This window comes from Corylus avellana, chromosome ca2 (genome assembly GCF_901000735.1).
Source record: "Corylus avellana chromosome ca2, CavTom2PMs-1.0".
NCBI lineage: Eukaryota > Viridiplantae > Streptophyta > Magnoliopsida > Fagales > Betulaceae > Corylus > Corylus avellana.
This window is the reverse complement of record NC_081542.1, coordinates 44,671,836-44,692,127: the sequence shown is the minus strand read 5'-3', so window position 1 is coordinate 44,692,127 and position 20,292 is coordinate 44,671,836. Positions and strand designations below refer to the sequence as shown.

The window sequence follows — 20,292 nt, the reverse complement described above, 5'->3', positions numbered from 1 at the left end:
GGGATTATATTTAATGAAGTGAAGGTCATTAATTTGAATTATCTTCACATTTTTGTGCGAACAGGTCAAAAATAATAATAATAAATAATATTTAAATAAAATAATAAAAGTGAATCATTCAAATAAAGACTTGAATGTATGTGTTTTTTTTTAAAAAAAAAAAAAAAAAAAGGTAGTTAAAGTAGTAAAATTTTGATTTTTTTTTTTAACTAAAATTTACTTAACCTAATGCAAATGCTTTAATATATTAGGCAATAGATGGAATGTGTCATGTGTAGTTGTACTTTCTTAATTTCATTTAGACTTATTGTTCAGCAATTTATGTGAGTTTCACTGTGCATGGGAATATTTAAAGAACTTGACATGAACTCAAAGCTTTGATTAATTGAGCCTCGACTCCCCACATTAAATTAAAGCATAATTAAACCACTTGCCAATTAAGTTGAATGCAAAATTTGGGCAAAAAAAAAATAATGCTCCATTCTCTCTCCTTGAACGAAAAAACCAGTTACCAGTGCTAGACCCCTCCTCCTCTTTTTTTTTTTTTTCTTTTTTTGTTGGGTTTCTCTATTCAGGAGAGAACTCTTATCTTTCTAGAGCTTTCTCTAGATTTATCCCGACCCTCACTAAACAACAGCTACTTCTTCCACCCCTTTCTGGCCGCTTCTCCCCCGTCGTGGATCGTCTCCTGCAACGTTTCACTGGCCAGATCTATGGAGTCTTGAACATTGACATTTTCAAAGCCTGATCTCCACCTCCCCATCAGCCCCTAGCGAAAACGTGCTCCTGCACCAGCACCCCCGGCAATCCTGCTGCCTGGCGCTGCGTTCTGTGCCCCATTCCGACATCGACACGCCGGCGAGTGGACCACACGCTTCTGTGTGTGGATCTTACTTGCCGGCGCGTGGGCCACCAACAACCTCCTTTAGAGCAGCCTTTTTTTTTTTTAGTTTATGCTATTATTTTATGTAACTTTTGTTGTTGTGTTACTTATTGGTTAACCCGAACCGGATGTGACTTTTTAGAGTTGATCTTTTTTTCTTTTCTTTTTGGTTTCTTTTTGGAAACCTTTTTTTCATAGTGACTTTTCATTTAAATCCCCATAGCTTTTTAGGAAGTCTGTTTAGATGTTTGATAGGGGTATTCGTACTCCCAATAGTAGTATCCATCACTAGTATGTGCCGCGGCAAGGGTTTTTTCGATTGCATTCGCATCTTTTTTTCCTTTATGATCTCATTCTTGTTATTTAAGATCTGTCCGGTTGGGGTTTTAGTAAGCTTGCCTTTCTTTCTTTTTTTGTCCTCTTTAACCTCTTTTGTTTGAATGAATGTTGGTTTGTTACAAAAAATAAAAATAAAAAATAAAAAAAATCGGCCATGTTTATTATTATTATTAAAATAAAACCATTAACCAACAACCCAAAACAATAAATACTCAAAATAAAATAAAAAATAAAACTAACTCCAAAATGCATTAAAAAAAATATTTTCAAAGATTAGTTTTTCTTTTTTGTATTTTCTTTCTTATGGTTATAGACAGAAATAAAGGGAAAACTAAATGAGAAAAATACTCATAATTATTTGGAAAATATTCTGCTTTTCTTTTCTCTTCCACATGATTTTTATTTTTTTCACCAAGCAGATTGAACTCGTTTTAGGTCAAACAAACAGAACCGAGAAAGTTGAAAAAAAGAAAGAACCAAAAGGACAAAAGCAGGTAGAAGGCTTTAATTGAACGGAAGTTTGTTGTTGCCTTAACATCACATCACATGGTATGACCAAAAGGCAATAGCCAAGCTGGACATATATGGAGGCAGCCATAATATTGGAGAAGAAAAATGCTAGCTTCATTCTCAAGACCACACCTTTTTAACGTGTTGGTAAAAATTATTATTAAATTTAAAATTTAATTATTGTTAGGTTAAAGCATATGCACTTAAAAGTACAGGAATTTTGTGGCCATGAATTCAAAAATAATGCTAGTGTGTTGGTTGTAGATTATGGACAGGTTTGAAGTCAATTATGTAAAGTGCTTAAAGGTATTACAATTTTTCTATGATTTTCTTAATAAAGAAAGTAAACTAACTTGACAATATATCAATAGTAAAATAGTTAAACAATAAAATTCGTAAATAAATTTAATTATTTAATGACGTAGACCAATGCCAAATCCCTCCTCAATTATGTCTGCTGCGTGTCTCTTTTCACTTCTTACTTTTCTCCACCAATTAATACACTTATAGTTATCTAAACAACTACAAGAAGAACTTTAAAAAGAGAGAAGATTTAGATCTAGATTTTTCTTTTTCTTCTTTCACGATAGCAGTGTTTGATGTCTTCTCTGTAGGCTCTATTAGTCTTTGTTTTTGGCGGGTTACTTTAGATCTAGTTTATAGATCTAGATCTAGATCTAGTCTCAACCTTAGATCTGATCGTCTTCTTCAACCAAGGCATGTCTTCCGAAGGGATGTATACGATGTCGTGTTCCTCCGTTGCTGCTTGTGGGGTTTTTATTTTTGTTTTTTGTTCTTTATTTTGTAGCCCTAGGGTTTTTTAACGTGTTTGTATTGTGGTTCTGGCCGTTGGGCTGAGAACGTGAATAATGCTTCTGACTTTTGGGTCGAGAGGGGAATGGTTTGGGTGTGGGTATTGCTCATGCATGGAAAATGGCTTCCTGTGCCACCGAAAGGAGTCTGCGTTAACAAATCTCTTCTATAAATTGAAGATCGGGCTAGGATAGCAGATATTTGACGTTATAGATTGATTTTTCATTGTAAGATCTATATGTTTCGACTTTTATGACGTGTAATCTTTTAACTTTAGCTATAATATTGCAGAACTGTATGTTTTGTGATTATAACAGCTTTTATGCACTTGACCACTGTTAATGAAATCATATTGATTTTTCCTAAAAAAAAAAAAAAAAAATCTCCTCAATTATTATCACCAAATGAGAAAAGAAAAGTATCAAGGTCGTGCAACAAATAGTTGGAATAGGTAAAGAATAGAAACATGGCATGTAACATGTCTTTTCCAATCAATTTCCACATAAAATCTCTTTCTTTGAATAATGAAATTTAAATTACGTGGTTGGTATGAAACATGAAGAAAAAAAAAGAAAAGAAAAAAGGCAACTTTAGTGCAGCGGCCCAAATAAAAGCATTTTCTCTTTAATTATTCCAAGAATTGCATGCCCTTGTCGTGTCAGTTGGCGTGGAGCGTTAAAGAGAGAGCTAGCAGGAGGACGTTTAATCTAGAATAAAAAATACTTTTAAAACATTTAAAACTAATTTTACTTTTATATCACATTAAAATATTTTTTAATTAAAATAAAACGAAATAATCGAAGCCACCACCACTTTAATAGATATGACCGCCCTACGCCCAAGACTTGAACGATATGTTCCTATGTTCCTATGTCCTTTTATTAGTACAGCAGTGGGGCTGCCATATCTTTTCTTTTTTCCTCTCCTTTGAGCGTGGTGTTTGCTGCTTTTGTTTGTGTTGTAGTTTTCTTTTTCTTTTTTGTAAATTATATATATATTGTAAGTTATATTTTATTTTTTATGCTTTGTTCAAATGGAAGTTTACGATTTTTTTTTTTTTTTAAAAAAAAATGATGGATTTGAGGATAATGAAAAAATGAGTAGCAAAAAAGTAATGGGACTGCAAGAATGCAGCCATAGCATTCTTGAACTATTCTATATAGGCCCAATAAAAATGAATGTGGAAATGGACCCTTGGCCTATGCTCTCTCTCTCTCTCTCTCTCTCTCTCTATATATATATATATGAAAGCCTTTCGAAGATTCTTATAAAGTATCGCGATAACTCTATTTTAAAGTCCAAAATACCATTTTAATCCCCATATTATATTTTCAGATGATGAGAGTTGAGTTTTGAAAGTTTAAGCAAAAAAATAAAATATATAGAATAAACACATGGGTAAAAGATGGTTTTTGTTCCCAAAAAGTAGCTCAATCGGCTATGGATTACGTATCATGAAATAGAGGTCAGTAGTTTGAATCTCCCTCCTCCTTCCTTGTGTGGACATGTTAAAAAAAAAAAAAAAAGCTTTCATTAATACCCATTAGGAAAAAATACACTTTACCCCTTGAACTATTCACCCATTTGTACTTTTAACCACCCATTTGCATTTTTAACCACCATGTTTAAAAAGTGACACTTTACTCCCATAGTATCTAATATTGACACTTGACTAGGGCTGACAATTTGACACGACCCGCGAACCCGACACGAACACGACACAGAGTTATCAGGTATTGGGTTTGGGTTTATCGGGTTTGGGTTTACCAGATTAAGACACGATTAAATTTGTGTCTGGCAAGTCGACCCGACAGACATGTTTAATAAATGGGTATGGCAGGTAAGCCGGGTCTTGGGTGACCCGCCGACCCGGCTTACTCGCCAGACCCATTTAAATTTAATAATTAAAAAAAAAAAAAAAAAAAACCTATGTCTAAGTTCTAACGAAATTAACTGCGCATCGCGAACTCACTCACAATCACCTGACAATACTATGGTCCCCCCCCCCCCCCCCCCTCCCCCAGCCGTTGACTCTCTCTCCCTCTCCTCTCCTCTGAAGCTCTATCTCCCTCTCTCAATTTTGTGATTGAAATGTTCGCCGGCACTCTAAATTAAGCATTTTGAATTTTAATGAGAGTCTTTTTTGAAATTTTATTCGCTATTTTTAGTTACTTTTTCTATGTGGGTCTATATATTAAAACATTCTTTTTTAAAACATTAACTATATATTAAAACTTTTTGTTGAAGAATGCACTTACTTGAACGGTTAAGATAAATTTGACTTAGTCCTTTGGCCTAAGAGATCTCTTTATTATTATTATTATTATTATTATTATTATTATTTTTTTTTTTTTTTCAATTTTGATTAAGGGTTTTTTTAAATGGATAGGGTTGTGTAACCTGTACGAGTCGTGTTGGGTCGTGTCGAATCGTGTCTACCCGATATGACCCGGTTATTCTAAACGGGTTAAGCGGGTTGTGTCGGGTTACCCGAATATTTTCCGTGTTATAATCATGTCAAACCCACTAACCCGTTTAGCTAAACGGTCGTATTTGTGTCTAGGGTAATCGAGTAGCAGGTCTTAACGGGTCCTAATCGAGCCTATTTTGTTACCTGTTTTGCCAGCCCTATACTTGACCCTCACGGAGTACATTTTACCCTTTTGAAGTATTTTGAATTGATATTTTACTCCCCTGGGTTGATACTTTACCCCTCCAAAACTTAATTACTTCGAGGGATAAAATGTCATCTCAAAATATTTCAGGAAGCAAAGTATATTTCATGGGGTCAAGTGTTAATATCAGATACTTTAGATGGGTAAAATGACATTTTTTAAATATTGGAGTTAAAAGTGCAAATGAATTGATAGTTCAAGGAGGTAAAATGTATTTTCCTTTACCCATTAGAATTGAGACACGTCTCCCTTACGTTTTGTCATAGAACACATGCCTCAATTCTAAGAGCATTTCCATTCTCTAAACTTCTCATACTATGCGTATTTAGTTAATATAAAGGTAAAAATTACGTCAAGCATATCTTCTTAGCTTATGTGAAATACATTTTTTGCTACAATGATCAGTAACTTATGGGCAATCACTCTAGCAAATTGCTCCTTTATATATATATATATATTCATTATTGGCAACACTTTTTGGTTATTTTATTGTTTATCTTCTCAACAACACATTTCATTATTTCAATACGAGCGTTGAAAATATATGGTGGGAAAAAAAAATGTGACTATTAGAAAAGATGAATGTTTGAAAATTTGAGTGTTGGAAATAATATAATTTTTTTTTTAAAAAAAAAAATAATAATAATCAAGAATTTGTTAAAGTATGTATTGAAAAATGAATTAAAAAAAAAAAAACACTTTTTAAGTAGATATTTTATCTAACCTTGCTTAAAGCATTCACATTAACCTTACTAAAATAAAATAGCTTTTTTGCTGTCGCAGTCTGTTGAAAGAACATTGCAAAAATCCATTTTTGTTTGTGGAAATATGAGCCAAGTTGGTGCATTGTCATAGAAAAGTAAAGTCTTTAACAAATTGGTTCAATCAAATGAGAGAAAATAGCAAATGGTTGACTCAGATGTACCACACATTCTGCAGATATTTCCATGCATTTAACATATTCTGCAGATATTTCAACCGCACCACTATTTGGTCTCAAGCCCTTCATGAGGATTGCCACGATGCCACCTTTGTTGGCCAAAAAGTCTGAGTTAAGCAAATATGGGATGGGATACCGTGACGATCACGTGAACTTCTTTGCTTTCGCCATGATTGATCTCACCGCTAAGTCGACGTAAAACTGTTTAAAGACGAGCATTTAGTGAAGAAGCTCCGTCTAATCACACTTTCCCCCTTTGACCACTGTTTTGTTCTCTTCGAAAATTGGAGGGATGGTGCGCCAAACGATGTTGCCAGGTCTCCCAGCTCAAATCGATGCACAGAGTCAGCCAACTTGAGACGTGGAAAATTGATTCGGTAATTTCAGAAATGCCATTGCTTTCATCTCTCCGTTCTTTTTGGTCAGCTTAACATGCACCGTAGATTACAAAAGGCGACCGGTTAATTGGAAGCTTGAATTTGAAAAAGGATAAAAAAAAAAGACCTAAGCGCGTAGATCTAAATTGATCACCACTTCTACACTAGATTTTCTCTTGCTTTTGTGTGTCAAATCTCTTTCACTCACAATGTTCATGACCTTCTTTGCCTATGGTGACAATGCCCATTCATCGAGTGCACTTTTGAACCAAATGCAATCCCTCGCCTTTTCAAACCTACCACTTGAAAAAATGAGAGAAAAAAAAGATATTCAAGCTAAATTAGTCATTCCGACCCATCCATTTAAATCTTTGAATATAGTCTTAATTATTGATAGGATCCTCTTCGGTCCAAATCTCAAGTCTAGACACTAGTCATTGATATTATAAGGACAAAATTACAAATTTATCACCGACTAAATTCTTTTCAATTCATTTGGATCGAAGAGAATCCAATTTCCTTAATTATACTTTTACATGGGTTATTACACAACGGTAAACCAAATGTATTTTTTTAAAAAAATGTTATCATACCTTAAGTCATCGCTATTTCATTGTCCTCAAGTTGTAGACTATGTTTCATGAAGTGAAGTTCACTAGTTCAATTCTTCTTCTCCCATTTCTTTCTCCTTTTGCGAACATGTCAAAAAAACGTTAATGACTAATGCTAAATATTACATATTCATCTCATTCTTATTCTATTATGTCGGCATTACATTGTCATTTTACCATTAAACATTTTTTAAATTGACAATGCTATATCATCGTAGTAAAATCATAATATATATATATATATATATATATATAACAATAGATAATCTAAGGATAAATTGACAATATCACCACAATGATGTGGTATATAGTATTATTAAAAAAATAAATCCAAAACCCAAAAAACCTAAAAAGCCCATAATCTCAAATTAGTTAGCTTATTAAACCAAGATTAACCGAACCTAACCTCAAGCCTGCCGCGTGTCTATACACAAATGGAATAGTCCCATCAATCCTATCCAAAACAAAAATGAGGTTAGATTAGTCATTCCAACCAATCCATTTAAATCTTTGGATTTAGTGCTTAATTATACTTTCACATTGTCTATTACACAACGGTAAACCAGATGTCAAAAAGAAAAAATCCAAAACCGAAAAGCCCATAATCCCACAATCTCTAATTAATTACTTTATTAATTAATCCACATTAACTGAACCTAACCTTGCCGGCAAATATTAATTTCTGGCCGGGTAATTCACCGTTTCTCGTCGGAGTAATATCAATCTCGATCAAATTCTCCTCCTCTACATGGAAATCCAGACCTCTCTTGTCGTTCCCATCCAAGGCAATCTCTATCAAACCCTCTCTGTCCTCCTCGTTCCACTTGAAGCTAGTGCCCTCCGGCGAGTACCACTCTCCGACAGCTGGAAACTCGCCAAGGTCGCTGCCCGACGAGTCTTCCGAGTCCGATTCCGGGTAGTACAATGACAACGAGGGGTACCTATCAATACCCACATTCCGGGTCGCTTCCCTCTCATTCGGGTCCGGACCGGTTTCGTTCGAATTCGGATCCTCTGTTTCTTCGCCTTCGTACTCTTCGTATATGACCTCCAATGGTGCCCTCACGTCCCATTCCACGAACGAGTCCTCGAAGCACGGCATCGGGTCGAAACCCACTTCGGTTTCGAAATGGGACGTGACCCACTTGTGATCTTCGAGAAAGTCGGGTTTTCCGGGCACACGGGAATCGCTTTCCTCGCTTTCTTTGTTTCCATCGAGAAAGTCGGGTTTTCCGTGCTCACGGGAATCGCTTTCCTCGCTTTCTTTGTTTCCATCGAACTCGTTTTCGAATCTCTGAATCGCACCGAGTCGGAGTAGAGTGAATAACAGAAACCCAGCTCCGTTAAGTACCGGCGAGAAAACAATTTTCAGGAAAAGGTGTGGGAAATAGAGGAGAATCAGAGCGTAAAAACTGACAACGGTTGAGAAAAGAGGGTTCGAGAAGATTGACGATAGTTCATGGGTAAAAGATTTCATGGTTACAGCAGAAAAAACCGAATTCAATTCCCATAGAACTTTCTCAGAAAACCATGTTTTCAAAAGAAATTTATGAGTGAGAAATGAAACCAATTAGAATAAAAATGGGATGGGACATAAAGAGGCAAGAGAGAGAGAGAGAGAGGTTCGGAGGGTCAGTGTTAAAAGATGACGGGGTTGTTTAAGAGGCTTTTGGAGTGCGTTGGAGAGAGGCATGGAATATCAAGGGAGACGGAGGAGCAGTGGATGGTGCAATTACCGAGATGACCTTTGTCCCACAAAATCTACAAATCGTTCTTAAAAGATGTATGCATATTCATTCATGAATTTGATCACTGGTTTTAGGGTCAGGACCAGCCCGAAAGCTCGTCCTGATTCATGGATTTTGATTGGGGATCCAAGTGATCATCACAACCCTTTATTTATTTATTTTTTTTTTAATTTTTTTTAATTTTTTTATGGAACAAATTATAATTCCTAATCTTATTTGTGTCTTTTAATTGTCATTTTTTTTTTGGTGTGTAGATATTTAGTTAGCTTTTTAGTTGGATTGGATGGTTCTTAAATACAAGAAACATAGTACAAATTTACAGCAAAAAGAAGGAAAAAAAAGAAACATAGTACAAGGGTTCAATTAAATTGTTCATTCAAAGTTTCCAACTTTCTCTTTTGGAACCGTCTTTACTGAAAACTAGTAGAGTTGAGTACTAATCTCCTTAGATTTAGAGTATTTATCCCCTATTGCAACGCCGTAGAAAGTTAATTTCACATTGATTTCTTATGAGTTTAAACTTTATAAATAATTTTCGGAAGCATTGTTTATAATTTTGATTAATTATTTTAGGAGTAATGGTATAAATGTAGCTGACATTTTTATCTTGCTCATAAAAAATGGTATCAAAGCAACATAATAACACTATGACACGGAAAAATTACATAAGATGTAGGCCCTGACTAGGACATCAAAAATTTGAATTTTAGAATTATGACACTTTAAAAAGTTAGACCAGGATGATTTTAAGGAACTTCAACTACAACTTTGACTAATCCTCTGAAGTAGTGACATGGACGTAATCAACATTTTTTTGAGCCGTGGCAAGTTCAATAATTAACCAACTGATTAAGGGGATTGTATAGCAAATCAATTCGGCTTCGATTAGGGTTTCATGCCTTTAGGGTCGAAAGTGGAAGGTGGGAGAGACCTATTGGCAATTACAAAGAGAGGCAAAGACAGGCCAAGTGGCGATTAGGGCTTTGAGAGAGGGTCTCTAAAAGAACTCATGAAATGAAGAATTGCAAATTGGAACCCTAATAAACGTGTAAGAGCATTCTTATTGAGCTCTTTAAATTTGACTTTTCTTTAAAAACTTGAAAAAAAAACTCACAAAAAGAGTCATTTAACAAGCTCTCTACTCTATTTTAAATTTAACTTTGATCAATAAGACTCTCCAAATATCAAGTGCCAAAAAGTGAAAGTTATTTAATCTTATATATTCGTTTTCCTTCTCTCTCTCATCTACCAAGAACAAAAAAAAAAATTTAAAAAATAAGAAAATAATAATATTTAACTAAAGTAGAGGAAGATATAGTGAGTTTGATATTTGGTTCATTTTAAAAGAGGCTCTTCAAATTTAATTTTTATTTGAAGAGCTCAATATAAATGTTTTAAGTGGTTAAAAGAAAGAATATATATATATATATATATATATATATATATATATATTAATGGTCGATCATGTTGGGTTACCAACATCCGATATCTGACTTGAGATGGTGAATATATTCATCTGACAAACCGAAAAAGTTTCAAAAAATTCGGCAGAACCATTGACATACCGGCGGATTTGTATGGGTTGGTTGATTTTCACCGACTCAAAGAGTAGCCCTAAAAACTAGCATTTGTGGTTGGAGTCAGACTATAAAGTGTGAGTATAATATTTGTTTGATAAAATTTCGAAAAAGTGGATTCCAATTTGAAAAAAGTTAGATTTAATGGCTCATGGTATAGTCGTCGCCTATTGTCATGTAGGATTGTGACTTAAAACCTAATTGACCTCTCTCTTCTTTGATAATCCACATTGCATTTATATGCTTCCGATGGTTTTATTTTTCAACTGACCATGTAAATTTCTCCACAAGTCCTCTAACTTAATAACAAGTTACACTTAATTATATCGTTGATAAAAATGTCACGAATATCTCAATCAAAGGTGATGTACTCTAGTGCTACAATGAATACGACATGATTACTGATCAGATTAGATAGGGAAAACGTTAGCTATATTTGCTTTATTACTTTAATATTTGCTCAATCGATCTCACATAGTAAGAAAATAACGTGCGATTTAGCACCGACGGGCACCTTTATAATCTACCCACCCAATACAAGCAATTCACCCTAAACCTGCCTAATGCAAGACCAACTTTTTAGATTGTTATAACCAAATTATTCACTTTTCCATTGGAAGAGAATGTACAATAATTCAATATATCGTAAGCTTTAAAAAACAGTGATGCCCTTTTCTTTATATGTACTCAAAGGCCCTTATGAAACTAAGAAGGTTTCTCTGTTCCTGTCAAAGCACATGATATGTGCCATGCAGATGTGGTAGTGCAGTAACTTAGGTTGAAGGTCTAAAGAATAATGTTAGAGAGGATGCTATATATATATATATATATATTAGTTCCGTGGGCATAATCGGTCTTGTCAACTTTGATAGAATTGTATATAGATCCCTTTTCTCTCATTCACTTTAATTAGCAAAAAGGTCCTTTGGGCCATCTTTCTTTTCATTACTCACAAGTATCAATCTGCCTTTTCAGTGGAAATGTAACGTGGGGACTTGGTTGAATTTGAAGGCTTTCTGAAAATCTTTCGTGGATCCCCTCATGTTTTCACTAGACTAATTAAACGAAATTGAAGTAATCATTTACTTTGAACCAAAAGTTTTCTGATTATGGGCAGTAACACACTTCTCAATCTTACAAACTTTACCGACAAATTATAACTAATATGTAGATACAAAGCTTCGGATAGTCGGACCGGCAATACGTCACCTGCAAAACAAAGAAAAAGCTAAGAAAACTTTCGATGCTTAAATTAGCAAAGTCCTTTTTGAAGAGAAAACTAAACATAAAGCTTAAGAGAAAGAGTCTTGATCGTTTCGTATCTGGAAGTGTGTACACCCAAAACAAAGAAAAAGTTAAGGAAATCTCCGATGCTTAAATTAGCAAAGTCCTTTTTGAAGAGAAAACTAAACATAAAGCTTAAGAGAAAGAGTCTTGATCGTTTCGTAATGTGGGAGACTCCTTGCCCAATATGATAGCATTGATACCAATGAAGTTTGATTTTTCTGAGCATCTCCAGATGAATAAGCAAATCCTTTAAAATAGTCAAATTTGACTATTATTAGCATTTTTTTCCTCTTCAGCAGAATAGTCATTTTGTAGTTTTTCCTTCTAGTATAAATAGTAAATAGGCTGATTAGCCTATTCACTATTCACACTATAAACTTTATTTATTATTATTTTTCTCTCAATTTCTTTCTTTTAGTCCCTCTCTTCTCTTTCTTTCACACTCTATCTCACACAAAATAATATTTTAAAAAAAAATAAAGAGTAAAATAAATAATATGCGAGAGTGTGTATGAAAAAATGAGTAGCTAAATTAAAAATTTATACTTTTTCAATAGTTATAAAGCGTCTTATTTTGGCCATTGGGAGCTATTCCTGCAGTTGTTCAGCACATGACTAGTGCATGCTAATGTTTATACATGGACCACATCTATATCTATGTTGGTTGGCCAACTTAGGTGGTACAGTCACTTTGATGTTGAAATCACTTCGATTATTCATCAAGACCAGAATTTGTGAAGCAATGCTGGTCCATGTGGGCTTTGGCGGCCAAATTCACGTGTCATCTCCCGAGCACTTAAAGTATTAATTATAAGCCTTTGAGCTTTATTTATTTATTTATTTTTTTACAAATTAGTTTTCTATAGTAAATTTTTCCTAAGATTTATATCATTTGGTATTAGAACTATCGCTACGTCGACGATTGGATCATATGAAACTTGTCGAGTACAAAATCAAATGCTTTGTGATCGAGTCTTGAAGGGAACAACTTATAAGTTCGATTAAAATATCTTGGTACAAGGTTGGGTTAATTTCCCAATTGTGGTCGATGGTCCAAAGATGTACTGATGTGTGATATGAATCGAAAGGAGCCTAACATGAGTGGCTGGATGTTTGATATGACGTTTTATTTGCCCACCATTCACTTGCTCCGGAAAGTTATGGTGTCCCCGGGAAGGCATTTTGAAAAGGTAATTAATAAAGAGTTGAGCTAAAAGAAAAATGCATAGTACAAGCTTTTTTTGGTTCTGTAACTTCCGGGTTGGTTTGGTATTGAGAGCAGCACATCTCTCTCTCTCTCTCTCTCTCTCTCTCTCTCAACCATAATAATTTGCAACTTTGGGTGGTCTACCACTAAATCCTAGCTTCACTTTCAAGTAAATTATACAGAGATATGATTGGATATTAAAGAACAATGAATTCAACCATAGGGACCTCCATAAGCTTTTAAACATGTATGGGCTAAAGCAGAACATTTTATCCTGATGAAATGAATCCTTTTATTTATCTGGCTCCCAAAAAAAGAGAAAAAGATAGCGTACACACTAAAGAAGTGTAATGCTTTTTCTCTACCATCTTCTCATTCCCTTCCTTACTTCGTTTCCCAATCCTTCAGATAACGAACAGACACACATGTATATATATATATATATATATATATATATATATATAGGTGCTTCTTGAGGGGAAGCCATTCTTTAGGGACAGCATTTGAGACTCATTGTTAGTTGTGGCAGACAAAGAATCTAGGCAAGCAATTGACGAGTGTTCAAAGCCAAAAAACTTTTCGCAAGGCCAATCACATGGGTTTGGGCCCCTTAGATGTCACATATACATGGGTTAGGTCCTTCCCTTACAAACTCTATCTAACATTTCCAAAAAATTTATGCCAACAAGGCCTACGGCGGAAGTAATTAGATTGGTTTACACAGGAAGAAGAGATTGGACACTAAACTTTCTAGCAAATCTATCGTTCATAGACGTGTTGTTTTATACCCTACCATTCCAGATAACTTCGTCTGAGCCAATCTATTAGTCATAGACGTTTTATACCCTACCAAAAAGAAAAAAGTTTTTTGCTTGGACAGAAAACTTTTCCCCAGGATATTTTCCCCAGCGTGAGGCCAGGGCAGCTTTACTTGTCATTTAATAAAAAGCTATGAGACCCTCCATATCATAAGCTCTCGCCAGCTCTTGAATCAGAATGGGAACATGAAACCCAATAGTAACCATCACTCCCAGGATTTAAAAATTGTTCCTCGTTTAGAATTTATAAATGCTATATATCCAAAAGAAAAGAAAGGAGAAAAGAACAGAAAAAGGGTCCTAGCATTATCATGTACAACGTTTTCAAAAAGGCAAGCCTTCAGTAGCAATCGTATCATTTACATAGCCCTTGCTAAGATTCAAGGAAGAGCCAGCAAATCTGTAGAGAAGTTAGTAGTGTCGTGGACCTCCATTATACTGCATATCAGTGGGAAAATTTCCATATGGAGGTCTTGCAATCGGAGTTGCATAAGGTGAACCTGAAAGGCAGAACAATAATGTAGCTGAAAGTCTAATAGTGATTACTAGCAAATTGCCTCCAACACAACAATATAATTAATTGAAGTACCTACCAAATGAGAATGCCAGAGGCGTGCGTGAATTTGTAGGGGGTATTTGGGGCAGATCAGCGCCAGGAGCTCTCATGTCCTTAAAATGTCCACCATAAGCGGTGAAAAAGGATGGCATTGTACTTGCACTTGCAACTGGAGAGGGTTCAACCATGCTGCTACTGTAGGGGCCGGCACTCACTCCAAAAACCGGGTAAAGGGCACCACCAGTACTAGAAATGCCGCCATAACTCTGAGAGTAAACAGTATCATCTATAGGATGTGAATTCACATAGCTTGAATAAGTTTTGGGAGGAGCAGCTACCCTAGATACAGCAGGATATTGATTGCCTTGATATGATACAGCAGGATATTGATTGCCTAGATATGATACAGCTACTGATCCTGTCCTTCCAGGTAGTGTAGCCCTCTCATATGCTGAATTCACCTATTAATTTAAGCATATTTGTTAAGTTCCTTACCCAAGATAGGTTAATATAAACAACTTGGATATAGCGAAACAATTAGAACAGGAACCTCCAGCCCACTGATAGATCTTTTTTATGGATCACTGTTCCAAACTCACAGAGGATGAAGGAAACACTTCAACTTACTTGGTTGGGCCCTTGGTAATTACATGGATTGCGAGGTGAATAAGAGCTTTGCCAATGTCCTCCAGTGACTGAAGTGTGAAACATCATCAGTATTATATCCAAGAATAATATCAAAAAAGGATCAGTTCTTAATTTCAAACTTAGATAAGGTGAGACAAAAACCTGCTAAAGCTCCCTGATTTTGTGATGAAAACCCAGTAAATGACGGGATAAAACTTTTCTCAGAACAAGATGAAGAGTTATTTGAGTTCAAATTGGATGCAGATGCTAGAGCATGCTTCATCTCATCCAAATGTCTCTGAGACTCTGCTCGATCGAGTTCTACAAAGATAACCTTAAGGATTCCAAAGCATTAGCAATTTTACAATGAACAGCAACATATGGATCCAAGTTGGTAGATAATTACCTGATCAAAATACTCATCTGAGCCAGGCATATCCTTGCTCTTGGGCAAAACATAATTAACTGCCAAACACATCATGCAGAAGAAAATAAATTAACAAATCATGAGGAGGGAAAGAAACAACAACTGGTGGAAACAAAGTGTAGCAATATAACTATTTAAAGATGAAAGCAATATAATGTCGTAAGATACCTAACATTTCATTTAGTGCATCAGCTGGTACCTCCTTTCCTATTTCATCGAATCTCTTTTCAGTACGAGCCTTTAGCTCAACTGGCCTCGGAAATACCACTACAGCAATCTAAAAAAAAAAAAAAGTAACAAAGTCATTCATGAAGGTGAAATGAGCATAAAGAGTCTTCCAGTTAAAAAAATTTAAACAAAATAATTTGTCAAGGATTGGTAGTTACCTTCTGAAAGTATGCAAATGGTTTCAGTTTACGTTTACGTGCATTCTTGTAAACATTTGTCTGATCAATTATGTAGTTGCGAGGTGTATTGGCCGCCCGTGATAAAAGAGTATTAAAAATCCCAGTTGCTTTATCCATTAGACAATCAAATCGTTGACCATAATTTTTCTTACGCAGTAACCCTGGCACCTGTACAAAGATTTACCTTTATTAAGCAATAAGTTAAGATACTATTGAGCAGCAAAATTAACAGCACTATTAGTGTATAAAAATAAATAAATTTAAATTTTTTTTTTTTTTAAAAAAAAGAACAAAACATAAACCTTCATTTGATCCAGAGCTAGGTTTGTCCCAAGCAAAACGTAACGATTCTCAGGATGCTCCTTCATCCATTTTTCTGCCCAAGTACTCTTGCCTGACGCAGGCAGTCCAACCATCATCATCAGTTCACAATCCCCTGGCTTAGAAATAGCAGGGCCCATTATTGCACTTCCATCTTCAACAGCAGAAGCCCAAGGCTTATAATCTTCTTCAGGAACAAGTCCCTCTTCAACACTAAATTGCAACTCGACCACAACATTTTTCAACAAAACATGGGGATAGAGGGCCGATTCCCATTGTAATTTTCTTGTTGGAGAATCCACCACTCCTAGACCACTGAGACCAGCATCAATTTTCTTTGCGGTACCCAGCCATTTACCATTCTTGGAGAAACCAATTGAAGCCAACGGTTTATCTTCAAGATTAACGGCACAGACAATTGTATCACCAAGCCCGAACTTTTCACCATAATCCAAAAATTTGCCTGCACTTGAAAATTTTCCAGTGCCCCCAAACCCGAAGCTGTGTTCAGTTTCCCCCAGGTTCCCCACATTGTCATCCCCTCTAGAAATGCCTACACGGCAAACATGCTGCTGGTCAGGGGCCGTGTCCACCATATCAACTGGCTGCATTGAAATGATTTTGCAACCAAAACAGTATTTCCCTCGTGTTATCCCAACATTGGCCCGAGCACCAGACCAGCAATAAGCAAACCCCTGCTCATGAAGTGCAGATCCTTGAAGACCATTGCCTTCAATATTGAAATCTGGAGAAAGGGTGGCAATCCACATGAGCATTCAGACAAAAATAACAAAAACTGACTTTGGAACTCTTTTACACGCAATTGAATAATTTAGCTATTTAGGTGAATCCGTTTTGGTGTGTCTGCAATCAAAGGCTAAAAAATGCATCCCTATCTTGTTCCTACTTTTGATGCTTCTTGATTTTCTTGTCACTTAAGGATAACAACTAGATTGAGTCAAAGTTTCACGACATTGCAAACTAATGCAACTTTACTGGAAAGAACAATACCCATATAAAAGTGGCCCTTCACATCCAAACGAAGAACAACAATGCACACCAGAAATTTATTCTTTTCTCTATGGCTCCTATTCTTTTCTCATTCTATAACATCTTGTTCCTTTTAGAACACAGTGAAAATATCTATGCCACACAATAATCAACATTCTCCGGATATAATTATCTACGCTCCTGGAGCAATCCTCATTGATTATAGTAACATACCTATCATTAACTTTCATATCTTTCTCATTAAGCACAATCTTCTTCTTTTTTCTTACCTAATTCGTTGAATTTAATGGTATCATACGTCATAAATCATTAACATGTACCAATGTACTAATCTTTTCAAGATTCCTAGAAACTCTTATACAAAAAGCATTTTAAAAATCCTTAATTTCTAGATTCATCTACCCTAAAACCCTATTTAGAAAGTATATAGGAAATTTTTTAGCGAATTTTGCCAAAGATATGGAAAATTGAGAGAATTACACCTATCAATCAAAGTTAAATTCCAATAGTAGAAAGAAGTGGCAAAAAACTTTAGGAGCAGCAAATACCTAAGTTGCAGTCGGCAGGGTTGAGTACCACGCGCTCTGCGGGCTTTGATTCCGAAGCCTCATTTACATCGTCAATCTTTGCCTTCTTCGTCTCCCGTTCGCCTTGTTCGGAATGTTCGCGTTTCGTCGATGCCATTTGAAAGGTATAACAGAATGAGTTGAGTCAGAGAGAGAAAGAGAGCCAAGCGCGAAGTAAAACGCCCCGTGCGAGGGATGTTGGGAAGTATTTATAGCGTCGAGGAAATAAAGGGACGCCGTTAGATCAATCTCTGTCGAACCGACTTAAGGAGGTAGCAGGACAACTGGACAAAGATGATTAGTGCATTTAATGGAGTATATAAGGTCATATTATTTAATTTTGTTAAAATATATATATGCTAACCAAATAAGTCAATAACCATGATATAATATACCTCGTTAAATGCATTACTTTAAATCACAATTAAAAATAAATATTATCAATTCTAAATAAAATGAAAATAATCCTTTTTTAGTCAAATGGACATTAATTACTTCATGATAAATATAAGATAAAATCTTATAAAAAAAATTACATTATTTAAAATTTTAAGTAATATGATGCAATAATGGTACGTTTGGCATTGTAATTTCATAAATAAAAAATTGTAATTTTAAATTAAATTGTAAAAAAATCAATTACTTAAGATTATGTTTTTTTAAAAAAAATGGGATTTGAAAATGTTGAAAATATGCGTTTTGAAGTAATGAAGTGTTTTTTTTTAAATGCTAAATTGCAATTTTAAATGTCAAAATATAATTTTACTAAATGCTTAGCTTAGCTATGTTTAAAAAAAATTAAAAATCATGTTTTCAAATCATATATTTTAATATTGTTATTTTTAAATTATACTTTTTGAAATCGTAAATTCACAAAAAAAAAAAAAAAAATTGTGATTTAAAGGAAGGAACAAGACCCATATTTTCATATTGTTATTTTTAAATCACACTTATAAAAAATTAGCATGTTAGAATTAAGGAGTCTAATTCATCTAAATAAATGAATTAATTATCATGCCTCAACATGATCAGAACAAAACACGTGAATCCAAATTGTTATCATGCCTCAACATATGTCACATATCCATGCTTGGAGAGACCACGAGACTGGTTGCCACACCAATGGTGGTACAGTGGTGACTAGTGAGTGGTAGTCGTGGAGTGAGATGGACAAAAGGGGTTGTGCAATGGGCCAATGGCTCTTGGTTTTTTTACTTTTAAAACAGATCGATAATGCAACATATTTTTAGACGACAATTACAAAGCAATGACTTGGATTTGAGAAATTGCATGGTATTACGGGACGAGTAATGTTAAAATGTGTTGGAATTGGTGGCTCATATTAATACCAGTGGAAGGTCAAGTAAATGGGAGCAGAGTGAATGTCGCAATAGTAACGTTCACGGAGCGGGAGTCTACTGGTCCATGGGTGTAATTAAGTTTGCGGGGGAATCATTAGGTTGTGAGGGTGCGGGGGCAATGCCCTTGCGGTACGGTACGGAGTATTTTTTGAATTTTCTTAATACGTCCGTACAAGTAAGCTTTAGGGTTTTTTTTTATATATGTATGATGTAACCCTGTATCATTAAGAATAAAAATACAGCCGCCTCTCTGTAGACTAGGCAAATTGCCGAACCACGTTAAATTTGTGCTTCGATTCTTTCTCTTAATCTCTCTCTTTTTTCGATTCTATATTGTTCATCAATTATTGTGCACCGTAACAACAAAAAGTCATTTTTATATTTTTCTTGTGTTTCTAAAAAATTGATGTAGATTTTAAAATTATCGGTAAATCAAAATTTAATAATTATCTATTAAAAATTTAATGATAATTTTAAAGTTACATCACTTTTGGAAGAACATAAGGATTAAGGAAGACTTCTAGGATTATTCCTATAACCCTATCCAAGATTCCAAATAAATGAGCTTGATTTATCAGTGTTATTTCAACAATTTACTTTTGTTAGTTATATGGGAAAATGCACTTTACCTCCTGAAGTTTGAACTCTTTTTCAATTTGAACCCCAATATTTAAAAATTTGCAATGTACTCTCATGAAGTTTTGAAAATTGTCAATTCGAACCTTCCGTTAGACTTTGCCGTCTGAGAAGACGGAGAGCTCACCATGTGAGATGCAGTGCCATTTTTGAACTTCTTCTTCCCTATTTGCCCCTAATATATATATATAAAATACAAAATTAATTAATAAATATTAACTAAAAAATGGGAATGGCCGTAGTCACCCCCAGCCACCCCCAAATGGCCATTCTGGCCATTCCCATGGCCATTTGGGGGTGGCACGGTCGGATGGGGGTGGCTCCAAAGAGCCAAAGGGGGTGGCCGAAACCACCCCCAAACCCGATGCCACCCCCAAACTAGCCATTTAGGGCTAGCCTGGCCGCCCCATGGCCAAAGAGGGTGGCCAACAACCCCCAATTTATATATATATATATATATATTAGGGGCAAACAGGAAAGAAGAAGTTCAAAAATGGCACGTGCATCTCACGAGGTGGGCTTTCCGTCTTCTTAGACGGCAAAGTCTAACGGAATGTTCGAATTGACAATTTTTGAAACTTCATGAGGGTATATT

The 20,292-nt window shown here is 35.2% G+C and overlaps 2 protein-coding genes across 3 annotated transcripts; both read right to left on the bottom strand.

Annotated features, from left to right (window-relative positions):
- Positions 1 to 7,500: 7,500 nt before the first annotated feature.
- Positions 7,501 to 8,792, bottom strand: LOC132171419 (uncharacterized). The gene is made up of 2 exons (XM_059582730.1): positions 7,810 to 8,792; positions 7,501 to 7,602 (listed from the first exon to the last, which is right to left on the bottom strand). Exons 1-2 carry the CDS (start codon positions 8,623 to 8,625, stop codon positions 7,597 to 7,599), a joined length of 822 nt encoding a protein of 273 aa, XP_059438713.1. The 5' UTR covers positions 8,626 to 8,792; the 3' UTR covers positions 7,501 to 7,596.
- Positions 8,793 to 13,981: 5,189 nt separating this feature from the next.
- LOC132170656 (uncharacterized) lies at positions 13,982 to 17,873 on the bottom strand. 2 transcript variants are annotated; one of them, XM_059581718.1, is made up of 10 exons: positions 17,683 to 17,873; positions 16,105 to 16,868; positions 15,782 to 15,970; positions 15,564 to 15,672; positions 15,375 to 15,433; positions 15,131 to 15,302; positions 14,969 to 15,036; positions 14,680 to 14,802; positions 14,379 to 14,607; positions 13,982 to 14,285 (listed from the first exon to the last, which is right to left on the bottom strand). In XM_059581718.1, the coding sequence occupies exons 1-10, from the start codon at positions 17,816 to 17,818 to the stop codon at positions 14,197 to 14,199; spliced, it is 1,938 nt and encodes a 645-aa protein (XP_059437701.1). In that variant the 5' UTR covers positions 17,819 to 17,873; the 3' UTR covers positions 13,982 to 14,196. The 2 variants fall into 2 exon arrangements, with proteins under 2 accessions (XP_059437701.1, XP_059437700.1); XM_059581717.1 differs by having other exon boundaries at positions 14,379 to 14,802.
- Positions 17,874 to 20,292: the final 2,419 nt, after the last annotated feature.